At 41.4% G+C, this 15,496-nt stretch overlaps 1 protein-coding gene across 1 annotated transcript in view; it reads right to left on the reverse strand.

Annotated features, from left to right (window-relative positions):
* The window catches only part of LOC139556502 (sodium/potassium/calcium exchanger 4-like), an 88,041-nt gene extending 72,864 nt beyond the window's left edge, over positions 1-15,177 (reverse strand). The window contains exons 1-2 of the mRNA XM_071370544.1: positions 14,471-15,177; positions 3,342-3,458 (exon numbers count right to left, since the gene is read on the reverse strand). Of these exons, the coding sequence (XP_071226645.1) occupies positions 3,342-3,458; positions 14,471-14,627 (274 nt within the window). The 5' untranslated portion in view covers positions 14,628-15,177. The remainder of the gene's footprint in view (positions 1-3,341; positions 3,459-14,470) is intronic.
* Positions 15,178-15,496: the final 319 nt, after the last annotated feature.

The raw sequence follows: 15,496 nt of genomic DNA on the forward strand, positions 1-15,496 counted from the left end.
ACTCCCATATGCCATGTCTTGAAATATGCAGACTGACGGAATAAAAGGTTTACATTGTAATACTTCTAACAGCCAACTTTCTAGCTCCGCCCATAACTTTTGGACTTTATAGTATTCCCAGAAAGCACGGATTATCGAGTCATTATTGGTTTTATACTTAAGACATGACTCTGCCGTTGTGCTGTAGAATTTGAGAATTTTGTCTCTTGTATAATAAATTCTATAGTTTATACTGGATTAAGTGTATAATTTTGTTAACTGTAATTTTGTCATTTATGCTTCAACTTTCCCTCCATCTTGTGCCAACGTCAGTTCTTTTCAAGTCTTAGTTCCAATAGTTTCAAAAAAATCTAAAACATTGTCCGTTGGATATGCTCTCTGCAAATCTTCCCTATCATACGAATACCCTTTTCTGACTCAAATAAGGTTCCATCAAGGTTTCTCTTATGTTCAAAAGATTTCAAATCGAAATGTCATGATATGCAATTTTTAAGTTGCATGTATTTGAAACTAGCATTCAGTTCTAATGTACCATAGAATATTAATTATGCTACTGGAAAAAGAATAGTAGATGTACAGTATTTGGCCTATATATTCCTCCTGCGATTTCACCTTGCATTCCTTCTCCCCCACACAAAAGCAGTGTCAAGTCTGCAGCTTTAAATTAGCATTGGGGGCCTGAAAGAAATTAAATCGTTTAAAAGACCCGAAGCATTTGAGTAAGTGCCTGTAACAAAGTACAAGTGAAAAACAAATTGTTCCCTCGCCAATTTGGATCACGTCCCCTTGTAAGGGCTAATAAAACATGAGTTTTGCAATAAAACAGTACTGCTTTCAAATTAAGCAGAACTACAGGGAGAGCAGTACAACAGTTCGCATTCATCATTAGGACAGTCAAAGGAGAAACCCTAAAACACACGTTTTAATTAGATCAGAGTGAGGGTTAATGACTCGAGTGAGTGATGGGTCAAAAAAGAAAAAGAATACAAAAGCATTCCAGTCCATATAAGGAATCTGTGAATGAAGTAAAATATCATTATATATTGTTTTTTATTTGATCCCTGTGCTTCATAGTCTAGTGTACCAGCAACATACTTTGTAGCTTTTTTTTTTATAGAAAGAAATGTATTTCTAAGCACGTAATATTGCTGAATAGCTAATAAACCTAATTTACGACAACGGTCATCATTAAGCGTCATCCAGCTCTGATCAACATCAGCACCTCTGGTGAACCCAGAAGTACTAAGCGAAGAGATAATGATGAGGAGGAGAGAGAAGACCAAATCAGGCGAAAGATAATCTATGCATCTCACAAACACTGGCCTAATTACACACAGCTTTAGATGGGGCACATACTCAGGATTAAAAAAAGCCCAGGATAATAATAATTCTCATCCATCTATAAAGACTACCCTGGTGCCATCCCCAGCCCATATCTCCATGCTCTGCCCCAGGTGGCCGAGGCTGAGGTGGAGCGCTTGGGGAGACTCTAGGATGTCGGTCACACTGAGCTTATTCCTGGAAACAAAACTGTGCTCTCATATGAGCAGAGCATGTAAAATAGCCATGATTTTAGATTATAAAACATATTGTTTGCCAGGAGAAGGGTAGAACAAAAGGAATGGGGGGGACAAAAGAGGAGAGGAGTAATGAGTGGGGCAGTCTGCCTGCAGTGGGCAAGAAGACATAAACAAACAAAAAATAAGATAATCCCCCTCTGGATTAGAAGTAGAAAAATTTTCAGCACATAATCTTGTCAACTGGCACTCGTCTCAAAAGGACCCTATTGCGTTTAAATTAGTTAACGCTCTAAATGTAAATAAATGACTCATCCTCAAATTATAGATAGGGAAACACTTGTAGTGTTAAAGTGTTGAAAATGTGTTAGTGCTCAAAATAAGTGTTAACTCATATTCCAATCATGGAGGCCTAGATTGAAGAAAACACTTCAACACTTAACACTGACAAAACTTCCTCTTATAAGACGATGCTTCAACTCTCAACACTTTCAGTGAGGCCCCCAAAGGATTCTGCTAGCTGTGGCTGGTAATGAGAAACAGACACTCAATCTCCATTGGGCCAAATGTGTCACAAAGAAACTATAAATAGCCAGACACACAACCTTCCAAAGTGTCTGTTACCTTGTGTCACCCTCAGAGTGTTTAAAGATGCAAAGTCCCCTGTTTTAGGGATCTGCGTTCTGGTACCGGTTCCGACTGACATTTTCACTTATAAATGAATCTGTCGACACCATAGATGGAAATGGCTTGCTTGAGCATTAGACCTGATTCTCATGGACACAGGAGTATGTCTCTTCTGCCTGCGTGAAGCAGAATGTGAAATCTGACACCATTTGAAGCTGGGATGTCCCTCCTACCATTTCATTCACTCTTCCGACGGTTCATTAACTACTGGCTGAACCCTACATCACAGCCACTAACATCGTAGCGCAGCAGGAGCGTGATTTCGTCGCTGGAACACATTCAGGGGTTAAAGTACAGTTCGGGGGTACGGTTCGGTATGGCGTCCCGGTAAAATAAATAGTGGGGGTACGCCGTACCAGTAAAATGTGAACCTGTCCCAATTAATACAACACCATTATTTAACATTACAGCATGTCAGCAGGGATCCTCAAATAGATTCAGACGCAGGCCGATTTTTTCCGTGAGCGTATGGTCAGGAACATAATTACAAACAATTTGTAGACTGCAAGAATCACAAACAGATAAAAAAAATTGACACAAACATGATCATTTCAAACTTTGCTTACATTTGTATGTGATCATGTGTCTATATTATGCATGGGAATACTTGTGAACAGATTTCCAAAATTAAAATAACTGGTGTTTTTACAATCTTTTATGTCCGACAATGAAAATTCAAAAAAATACAAATAAATCACCTTTTTGTTCAGAAAACTTGGGGGGCCAAATAAAAGAGCCACCAGTTGGGTAACCCTGATGAATACTACAGTGAATACTATAGTATTTATACCAGTATTTTTCCATGTGGGTATGTTATCAAAACAAGAACATAAGGCATAAAGGCTTCATAATTCATAAAGATCATGTTAACTGACTGATATTATCTCAGATCAAAACGTAAAAGATATCCTAAGCCTGTGTTAACCTCAGACCTTATTTTCTGTATTTATCCCAAAACACCATTCTTTCCCCATTAATTTCCCCCATAGGAATGGCTGAACGAACCAGAGGTAACTCATTTACGTTTTTAAGGACTACAACCTGGCAAGCTCTATATAACAGTAATCAGGGTTCAAATAATAAATACAAAACTATTGCCATGGTCGACAGTAGTTTTCCCCAGTGATGGGAGCATACCTGGCTCTGTGCAGTTCTTCGACTCGGTCTCGTTGTCGTTGTCGGCTTCATGTCCCATGAGCTTCCTTCCCCAATGTTCATGCTGCTCGTGTCCATTTATTAATGTTATTCCATAACCTGGAAGAAAAGAGGCATCCTTGCTCATAGAAAATCATAGCCGTGTTACATAAAGAAGTTGAGTAACATCAGTGTTATTAAGTACTTAATTAAGTACTTTAAGATACCCCCCCCAAAAACTGCTTTAGTAGTATCTGTACTTTACTATTTATATATTTGACAACTTCTACTCCACTACATTCCTAAAGAAAATGTTTACTCCCATACATTTTCCTTGACACCCAAAAGTCCTTTTAACATTTTGAATGCTCACGCAGGAGAGCAATAGGATTGTATTCACGCACCTGGCAATATAACGCTTTGTCATCCCTACTGCCTCTGATCTGGCGAACTCACTAAACACAAATACTGCATTTTGGAAAATAGTGTCTGAGTGTTCCCTTGGCTGTCCGTAAAAGTAAAAAAACAACAACAACGTGCCATCTGGTTTTCTTAAAATAAAGAATTTGATATATAGCATTTACTTTTTCCACCACTGTACTTAAGTACATTTCAAACCAAATACTTTTAGAATTTTACTCAAGTAGTATTTTACTGGGTGACTGAGTCATTTTCTATTAAGGTATCTTTACTTTTACTCACGTATGACAATTGAGTACTTTTTCTAACCAGAGTAACATTGAACGAGACATAACCAATGTATCTGTGAAAAAGGTGCTGAAAAATACAGATGCATTCATAAATCATGACAATGATTGTAATGTTGATCATTTGAAACGAAATGGATATGCATGGCAATTCCACCACAAACTAGATTGATAACAAATCGCACTGTAGGATGGAGTAGGCTTCAATACCAATAATTTCCCCCATCCTTTCAGATTTGAATGTTAAGGGTTTCAAGTGGGATGAATACAAAATGAGAACTGTTTAATTCCCGATTACTGGATGCAAATCACCCATACACACGGCCAACTTGCGACGCTTCTGGCTTTCCATCAGTCATTTCTCGAAGGTTTTCAATGAGATTAGGAATGTGCAAAGAACCCAGATTTACAAACTGTCAGTGTTTGTAACCCCAGTTAGATTATAGGCTCACTGATTTCAACCACCAACAGAAAAGGATTAGTGTCTTAACCGAATGACTGACTAACCTTTCCCTTAGGGTATTGATTTTTGGTCAAGTCACGGTCAAGAACTGAACAGACCAACCAGACTCGAGCTTTGAGTTAAGACATTAAGATTGCGTTACGACATCTGAATTCTATAAGAGATAGAAGCCTCAGGATGAAACCATGAAAATTGCAAGGCAGATCAAGCTAGGTGCTTGAAAACCATAACTAATTTGCTTCCTTGAAGCAGATACCAAAGACATTACCCTACGTCATTTTCACATGGATAATTGGGTAATATTTGGTTGAGACGTTGATCAATGAGATGACAACCTATATTTCACCCACTCAAAAAGACAGTCAACAACGTAGTTAAGTCTCCAATGTGTTGTCACTATGCTTTCAACCATCTAAAAGCACAACCAAATTCCAATGGAAAAACAAATGAGAATTCAACATCAGATATTTCATTTATTTATACAGAATAATGCGATATCACAGGGCTTCATCTAATAGGAGAACCAAATGTGTATTTTTCATTCCTTTATTTAACTAGGCAAGTCAGTTAAGAACAAATTCTTACTTACAATGATGGCGTACCCCAGCCAAACCCTAATGACCCTGGGGCAATTGCACGCCGCCCTATGGGACTCCCAATCCCAGCTGGTTGTGATACAGCCTGGAATCGAACCAGGATCTGTAGTGATGCCTCTAGCACTGAGATGCAGTGCCTTAGACCAATGCACCACTCGGGAGACCGAGTGACTTGGATTGCAGTTGAGATTACATGGTGCAAGTGATTCTGCACAGATTATTACCGCAATTGTGAAGATCTCCACAGACCTGCGATGATGACCTATGCATGCTACTATACATTGAACATGCACGCCTTAGATTATTACATGAGAAGAAATGTGGCCATGGACTTTAAGGTTGAACGTTACATTGGTTTGTAAAATGGCCTCAACTTTAAGCTGTATTTACTGCATTACAAAAGTAATATTGAACTGTGTTTTGATGACAACGCAACCAAAAATCAACATTTAAAAGGATATTTATCTACTACTTGGATGGTTCCATCCGAGCCACTCATAATCTCATTCTTTAACTTTTATTTTTGGTTGAGTTGGAGACATGAATCCAACATATCATTTGTTAACTTGTCGACAAGTCAAAAAGGCTATTTGTTGTATTTCAAAAGTGATATTGAGTTGTGTTTGGTTGTCAACGCAACCAGATATCACCATTCAAGGAGATGTATTCTATGCTTGAATAGTTCCATCTGTGCCACTGATTTATTCTGGCATTAATTCCAGTTTGACTACAAATGAATAATTGATATGTTGGATTCACATCTCCATCTCAACCAAACATCTAAGTTATAGAGTAGGACCAAATCAAATCAAACTTTAAATGCACTTTTAAAAACAGTAGTTTGATTTGATTTAGTCCTATTCTTTAGCTTAGATTTTTGGTTGAGATGGAGTTGTGAATCCAACATACATAGTGTACAAAACATTAAGAACACCTGCTATCTCCATAACATAGACTGACCAGGTGAATCCAGGTGAAAGCTTTGATCCCTTATTGATGTCACTTGTTAAATCCACTTCAAATCAGAGTAGATGAAGGGGAGGAGACAGGTTAAAGGAGGTTTATTAAACCTTGAGACATGGATTGAGTATGTGTGCCATTCAGAGGGTGGATGGGCAAGACAAAAAATGGAAGTGCCTTTCTACGGGGTATGGTAGAACGTGCCACACGTTGCGGTTTGTGTCAAGAACAGCAACGCTGCTGGGTTTTTCACGCTCAACAGTTTCCTGTGTGTATCAAGAATGGTCCACCATCCAAAGGACATCCAGCCAACTTGATAACTGTGGGAAGCATTGACGTCAACATGGGCCAGCATCCCTGTGGAGCACTTTCAACACCTTGTAGAGTCCATGCCCCGACGAATTAAGGCTGTTCTGAGGGCAAAAGGTTGATTATTTGTTGTGTTGACAACCAAACACAATAATATCATTAAATATCATCAAATTTGAAATCAACCAGAGCTTGAAACCCTAGGCCTATTGTATTGTCCATTTTTTGTTGAATTCTGGGTTGAATTCAAACAATTGCTGTTGATTTTTCAAATGCTACAGTATATAGGCCTAAATAGCGTCATTGATGATTGATACAAGTATGGTCACATTTAATTTGCTCTGTTAAATGCATTACCCTTGAGGATGACTTTGATAGCAGCGGTGAATCTATTTAGTTTTTAAGTGGGGATCTCTCAACAAGCACTCTCACAATAGCACATTGGTAATAGTCAGTAACAAATATCATAGCCAAGAAGGACTGAGCTTGTTTAAAACCTTGAATGGGAGACCAAAGGTTAGCTGTAGATCAGGGATGGGCAACTTTGATGGGAATGTCATTTTGTGCATTTTGCTGCAATTTTACATATTTTGCAGTTTTACAGGTAATTTCCTGCAATTCCACACATTTTGCCATAGGGTGGAGGCAAATGTTTGCCATTTTTTTATGTTTTTAACTTAGTAGGAAATAATCTAAATACATTGAAGTTATTCGAAAGTGCATTCATTTGCTCAAGTTAATCATAAGACATAAACTAAATGCATTAGTGATTCACATTTACATGCAACTTTCTGAAACGGAACAGGAATGCCCCCATCGGTGTGTTGTGTGAGGTGTTTTGCATGCGTATGTCTAGTCTTCACTTTGTGTAGCCGTTAGCGTTGATAACTGTCTGCTGGAAAGGCTTTCCCAAAAACCTTCTCAATTAAATGTTAACTACAAAGTAGCCCATGTCTACCTGGCAGAAAGATATCATGAATATTTGCATCAGTCCAGCGGCCATTTGTTTTGCAAACTCTGCAATCACATGAGCGCTACAGAAACACTGGTCTCTGGCTGGTGCTCACGTACATAAAAGGGTAACTACACCCAAAATTCGACATGTATTTTTTTCACCCAGACCTCAAAGGTGGTCTCCTGATCTGGTTTAAGCATTGTTGTGGACTTAGAACATCCAATTGTTTTGTTTTTCTCAAAATGGTGTCAGCAAAAAAAAACTGACAATACTGGGAAAACTGAAACCTGGAAAAACAAAATGGAATTTGAGAAAAAAAATCACAGAATCAGGAAAAAAATCAAAGGGCACTATTAGGACTACAAAGAGAGAGAGAGAGAGAAACAGAGGGCATAATCATCCTGCAACTCAGTCCAATTAGCTGGCGAGTGAGATGAACCAATGACACCCATCAATCTCTGCCAACTTCCTGTGCCACGAACGGCTCCCACACAAATACAGCTCCTCTCTGCCTTCCTGCCATGACACTGCTGAGACGTCCCAGTGCCATCTCCCTCATCCTACAGCACACACACCTGTCAGACCAGGCCTGGCCCTAGCTCTGTAACCACCTGGCCTACTCTCAAAAGTACTCTACCTTCCCCATCATGGAGACATACCCTGCTCCAACCAAAATGGAGGGTGACAGAGAGACATAACCCTTAAGTAATCCATCACTCAATTCCCATCCATCTGGCCATATTCTGTTGGCCCTACATTTGTCACAGACAAACAACCCCAGAGTACTCCCATCCATAAAAATAGGAGTCAGAAAAGGGACATGGGCATATTATGACATTACGAATGCCTGGTTCCTATTCTTATGGTGATTTGGGATTGAGAGCAATATGGAGAGCTATCAGATGCGTTCAGAGGGGATTAGGGAGGGGGGAGAATTAAAGGGTGATAATGGAGGGGAGGTGAGGGGTTATACCTGTATTTCTCTCTGATCAAACACCTGCCTCACCTCACAAAAGGTGATGGTCAAACATGTGACATGTCCAATCATGGTAGGCATTAACACAGCATGCTCTCTTATCAAATACCCTCTTATGGTGACAATCACAGCACACGGTGCACAGGTCATTCAACCTTGATTAAATGCAAAAAAAGGCAAGCCATTACTGACCATAAAGCTTTAACTTTGGTCCCCTTAGAGCCCACCTTTTGGAGATAAGAGATTTGCGGCAAGCTTGTCTGTATATCATTCCAGAATAATCTTTTAAGCCTCTTGTTGTTTTTAATGTAATTAATAAAAACTCTAACATGTCAGTGCGGTCGGACATAGGCCTACAGTACAAAGCATAATGAGGCGATTTATGGTGGGTTTCTGCGCTCAGGGGCCTGAGTGGACGCAGATGGACATGTTCCACTACTGGGTTGGAGAGGTGGAGGGTCACGGCAGAGAGGAAGAGGCGAAGGGAGAGGTTTCTCCGCCCAAAATCTGTAGACGAAAAATAAGTCCACGAAGTAAGGAATTTTTGTATGGAGTTCAATGATTTCAAAGTTTTACTGTTAACCTATAAAGCGTTACATGGGCTTGCTCCTACCTATCTTTCCGAGTTGGTCCTGCCGTACATACCTACACGTACGCTACGGTCACAAGACGCAGGCCTCCTAATTGTCCCTAGAATTTCTAAGCAAACAGCTGGAGGCAGGGCTTTCTCCTATAGATCTCAATTTTTATGGAATAGTCTGCCTACCCATGTGAGAGACGCAGACTCGGTCTCAACCTTTAAGTCTTTACTGAAGACTTATCTCTTCAGTAGGTCATATGATTGAGTGTAGTCTGGCCCAGGAGTGTGAAGGTGAACGGAAAGGCTCTGGAGCAACGAACCGCCCTTGCTGTCTCTGCCTGGCCGGTTCCCCTCTCTCCACTGGGATTCTCTGCCTCTAACCCTATTACAGGGGCTGAGTCACTGGCTTACTGGTGCTCTTTCATGCCGTCCCTAGGAGGGGTGCGTCACTTGAGTGGGTTGAGTTACTGACGTGATCTTCCTGTCTGGGTTGACGCCCCCCCTTGGTTTGTGCTGTGGTGGAGATCTTTGTGGGCTATACTCGGCCTTGTCTCAGGATGGTAAGTTGGTGGTTGAAGATATCCCTCTAGTGGTGTGGGGGCTGTGCTTTGGCAAAGTGGGTGGGGTTATATCCTTCCTGTTTGGCCCTGTCCAGGGGTATCATCGGATGGGGCCACAGTGTCTCCTGACCACTCCTGTCTCAGCCTCCAGTATTTATGCTGCAATAGTTTGTGTCGGGGGGCTAGGGTCAATTGGTTATATCTGGAGTACTTCTCCTGTCTTATCCGGTGTCCTGTGTGAATTTAAGTATGCTCTCTAATTCTCTCCTTCTTTCTCTCTCTCTCGGAGGACCTGAGCCCTAGGACCATGCGTCAGGACTACCGGGCATGATGACTCCTTGCTGTCCCCAGTCCACCTGGCCTTGCTGCTGTTCCAGTTTCAACTGTTCTGCCTGCGGCTATGGAACCCTGACCTGTCCAACGGACGTGCTACCTGTCCCAGACCTGCTGTTTTCAACTCTCTAGAGACTGCAGGAGCGGTAGAGATACTCTTAATGATCGGCTATGAAAAGCCAACTGACATTTACTCCTGATTTTTATTTGACCATGCTGGTCATTTATGAACATTTGAACATCTTGGCCATGTTCTGTTATAATCTCCACCCGGCACAGCCAGGGCATCTTTTTAGAGCTCAGATTTCCAACATGAAAATCACTGACGTCATGATTTAACCTTGTTTTTTGTAGTTCCGAGTTGTCTTGAAAGCACCATAAGGCCCATGTGGTGTTATTGTGAAGGGTAATGTCACTCTACAGGACTCCAAATGCTTCCAATTACCCTAGGCCACACCCCTTCCGACCACACCTGTTCCCACTCTCTTAATCACCTGTCCTCTACATTTTTCACTCTCCAGTTCCCTTTGTAAGCAGCATGCTTTAGTTTGCTTGGTGATGCCCTATCCTTCCACCGGCCATTGGCCGTGACTGATAAAGTGCCTTTTCATTTACAGTACCAGTGAAAAGTTTGGACACACCTACTCATTCTATTGTTTTTCTTTATTTTGAATATTTTCTACATTGTAGAATAATAGTGAACACATCACAACTATGAAATAACACATATGGAATCATGTAGTAACCAAAGAAAAGTGTTAAACAAATCAAAATATGTTATATTTGAGATTCTTCAAAATTAGCAACCATTGCCTTGACAGCTTTGCACAGTCTTGGCATTCTCTCAACCAACTTCATGAGGTAGTCACCTGTAATGCCTTTCAATTAACAGGTGTGCCTTGTTAAAAGCTTATTTGTGGAATTTCTTTCCTTCTTAATATGTTTGAGCCAATCAGTTGTGTTGTGACAAAGTAGGGGTGGTATACACAAGATAGCCCTATTTGATAAAAGACCAAGTCCATATTATGGCAAGAACAGCTCAAATAATCAAAAAGAAACGACAGGCCATCAGTACTTTAAGACATGAAGGTCAGTCAATACGGAAAATTTCAAGAACTTTGAAAGTTTCTTCAAGTGCAATCGCAAAAACCATCAAGCGCTATGATGAAACTGGCTCTCATGAGGACCGCCACAGGAAAGGAAGATCCAGAGTTACCTCTGCTGCAGAGGATAAGGTCATTAGAGTTACCAGTCTCAGAAATCAGCAATTAACTGCACCTCAGATTGCAGCACAGAGTTCAAGTAACAGACATCTCAACATCAACTGTTCAGAGGAGACTATGTGAATCAGGCCTTCATGGTCAAATTTACTACTAAAGGACACCAACAAGAAGAGACTTGCTTGGGCCAAGAAACACGAGCAATGGAAATTAGACCAGTGGAAATCTGTCCTTAGGTCTGATGAGTCCACATTTTTGATTTTTGGTTCCAACCGCCATGTCTTTGTGAGACGCAGAGTAGGTGAACGGATGAACTCTGCATATGTGGTTTCCACAGTGAAGCATGGAGGAGGAGGTGTGATGGTGCTTTGCAGGTGACACTGTCAGTGATTTATTTAGAATTCATGGCACACTGAACCAGCATGTCTATCACAGCATTCTGAAGCGATACGCCATCCCATCTGGTTTGCGCTTAGTGGGGCTATCATTTGTTTTTCAACAGCACAATGACCCAAAACATACATTCAGGCTGTGTAAGGGCTATTTGACCAAAAAGGAAAGCGATGGAGTGCTGTATCAGATGACCTGGCCTCCACAATCACCCGACCTCAACCCAATTGAGATGGTTTGGGATGAGTTGGACCGCAGAGTAAAGGAAAAGCAGTCAACAAGTGCTCAGCATATGTGGGAACTCCTTCAAGACGGTTGGAAAAGCATTCCTCATGAAGCTGGTTGAGAGAGTGCCAAGAGTGTGCAAAGCTGTCAAGGCAAGGGGTGGCTACTTTGAAGAATCTCAAATATAAAATAGCTTTTGATTTGTTCAACACTTTTGGGTGGGTTACTATATGATTCCATTAATGTTACTTCATAGTTTTGATGTCTTCACTATTATTCTACAATGTAGAAAATAGTAAAAATAAAGAAAAACCATGGAATGAGTATATGTGTCCAAACTTTTGACTGGTACTTTATATATTTATTCTCTGAGAAAAGTGTTGAATACAATGTATATTATGCTGTTTAAAATGGTCATATCCCTTATATCCATGCTAATGCTCATTTGTTACATTTATCCTGGCAGTCTCCTAAGTTATATGTTAAGCCTGTTGCACTACTTTGTCATGTCTGCACCTTTTATGTTGTGTTCTTAATGTTTCCCTTTTATATCTCCATTCCAGACCCTCACATCCAATCTTTTCTCCAAGGCCTTACAAGACACAATTCCTAACACATTATTCCTATCCAACCTAGAAGCCTTACAATCCCAACACTTAACCTCCATCCAAACTCTCCCCCCCATGTGCGTCTGTATAATAATTACCATTAAAACTGGATTTCTCGTCTCTCTCTCTCCTCATTGCATTCTGACCGATGTGCCAAGGTGACAGCATAAATCCTAAACAAGACAGTCCTTTAAAAAACTTCCAGTCCTTTGTTTAAGCTGTGCTCTCAGAGCTTAGTGTCAATCCTAAACACTACTGCTTAAAGAAAGGATGACTGACATCCATTGGTCATTTGTAATTGATCTAGGGTGAAACCTCTTCCTGTCATAACAAAATATCAGTGACAGTGCTTACCAGTCATATGTTCTGTTCAAAAGCAAACGGACAGGGCTACTTGTCTGATTACATATTCCTAATGTGTTGGCAACTCATTCTGAATGTTCACACGTGCCCGAGGTGATTTATGACAGGTGCGTGGGGGCCCATGACCTTAGGTTTTCGGGCATGTCACACACATGGTCAGCCATCAAACTTAAAGAGTGACTGAACACACCGAATTTCACTCTTGGGTGTGGTTTGACGTGGCAGTTAAAGGTTGGTCTCCCATGAGACACCATATGAAAAAAGCCAGTATAATTTCCCCAAAACATCCACGTATATAGGATATCTCCAGAAATTGATGTTTTTGCTGAAATGTAATTTACATTAAGGTGTTTGGTGCAGTATTTCTCAAGTTAAATGCATGATGTGTTTATGTATCTGCTGTGCTGATGGGCAGGTCTGCCTCACACTGTTCTGCGGTAGGATTGGATAGAGTCCAATCATTTCAGCTGTGTGCCGTGAGTGGGCAAATGAGCAATGTCTAACTCAACCTACCCCTCAAGTAAGCCATGAGTAACTCACAAAACTCTTTTGGACAAGACTGACTTTCTGAACAAAATGATCCTATTTACACTCGTCTATTTTGACACGAGAATAAATGTTTCTAATAATCGAAGCCACAGGCTAAATTGCCACTGTCTATAGCCTACCATATAGCCCAGGAATGGGCAATACAGTCAGGGTCTAAACTTACTATTGAGTTAGAATAGTAGAATACACAAGGTGCACGTTTTGAAATGTGGTTGTGCATCAGCAGATTCTCTTATTTCAGTCACTCAAATAGCCAATGTCAGCTAACATTTTTTAGATAGTTGGCTAGGCTAATTGAACAATCTAAACTCGTAATCACGTCCAAATTAACGACCAGGCATGAAGGGTAAGTGCCCAGGGGCCCAGACCCCCATAGATTTTGTTAGTCACTCACTCAGATAATTTTAACTTGACATAAGTCATGGCAAAATGTGTAGAATTTCAGGAAATGTTATAAAATTGTTCTAAATGTTCTCACAGCCCCATGGTAAAATATATACAATTTCTGGAAAGGGGGGCCCAAAAGGATAGAGCCGGCCCTGTCCAATGGTGTGTGAAGCCCTGGGCGAGACACGATGATGCCAGCATTACCACAAGCCTACGCTCATTCTCTCTCAAAGGCTGAGCGACTGATGAACCAGGTTGGTTGCTTTCGCGCCTGGCACAGGCATTTGCCATAGAGTGACAACGCTCAAACCAAATGTTCACCAACACACACGATAAAATATTGTTGAGGTTCTATGACAGCCTACATCCGAGGTGATGTATTTGGTTGTCGAGGTGTAAGCCACCTTGCACGCTTCTTAACGTGTTGCAGCCGCGCACACTGCGGCATACGGAAAGACCAACGCATAGTCGAACACGATGAAGAAACATAGTGACCCATATCAGAGGTATCCTCACAATTAATATGGGAGTTGTCATGAGAGCGTTGGGTCATAATGCCGAGGCAAACAGCCACTGCGTCGACATTGAGACTAAATGCAGAGTTTCTCAAAACCTCTCGACATTGTTATAAACCATCACTTCACTAAGCATTTTGCACTGAATAATTATGAGCAATAACCATGCACTTTATCAGTGGTTCCATCTTATCTCAACATGGTTTGATGCAGATGAATATCTGGAAATGCTGGGGGGGGGGGGGGACACCATAAATGATTCGGACAATGCTTTGCTTGCATGTCCTTGAAAATGTATTTTTATAAGCGTGGTGAAAGACAATTCTCTGTATATAACTAATGGCTAGCTGGTTAGAGGGTGCACTATTACACCGCAGAATTCTCAGCTGTCCTCCCTGCCCCGCGTTTCTCAGCAGTTTCCCCGGCTCACACTCACCTGTCTTTGTCAGCAATACTGACATGCTCCATGCCATGCAGAGGACACTGCAGAGAAAACACACTTGCACGAAAAGCATCTCTCTCCTCCTGCGAACTTTGAAAATCTTTGTGATTATGGTCTTTTTCGAGACGCTCTTGTTCTCGTCCTGGTCCATGGCTGCAGCTCGGCCAAACGGGGACTTATTGTCCTTGCCTCACTGCGGACGGGAGAGACGGTAGGAATTGCCCGTTTTCTCGGCTTCACACAGAACACGCTCGGGACGCTGTCCTCATTTCAAGTGGCCGGGGCGCAGATGCGAAGTAGTGGGGCGGTCAGTTTGGATGTGCTACCTAGACAATGTTGTTCAGCTGTTGGATTGCTAGAACAGCGCGTGAAAATTCCGTGCCTACACAACAGGCAATGAATGACAGGGCGGTCAATTCCGAAGGTCTCCAATCAATTCAGCATTTATCTCGCAAACCCCAGATTCTGACCTTTACGTTTAAGCAAATAAACTACCATGGCATTTGGAATTAATTGGGGGCTATTCCGGGTTGCCTTCAAAGTAGCCTTCAATGTTCTACTGAATGTACATTTAAAGCATCCTCTTCAGTTAAATGATTCAACTACATATGGCTGCAGGCACCCGACTGGTTTCAATTAATACGCGGCGGAAGAGCGCAATCGGATTTCATCAAGGTTAGACTAATTGTTACATTCGGGTAGCAGTCGTGTCACATCGTTCGAAAACCTCCCCTTAAATTCGTAGAGCAGAATAATAATAAGCGTGCGGATGATGAGACTATCGTCAACTCCGTCGCTCCAGGTGCAGTTTTCCTTTAAACTACAGTCTTCGGTCCATTTAAAACACCTCGCCGGATTCCTCCAACTGCAACTTTTCCGAGGGTGTCATGTGCAGACACGTGATAGTTTGCGGCAACGGACAATAATCTTGTCTATAGCTCGGTTACAATTGAACTGAAAACACTGGACCATCCACCTTGAAATCCTGACAGCAGCTCATCGACCACTCCGAACTAGAAC

Source organism: Salvelinus alpinus, chromosome 27 (genome assembly GCF_045679555.1).
Source record: "Salvelinus alpinus chromosome 27, SLU_Salpinus.1, whole genome shotgun sequence".
NCBI lineage: Eukaryota > Metazoa > Chordata > Actinopteri > Salmoniformes > Salmonidae > Salvelinus > Salvelinus alpinus.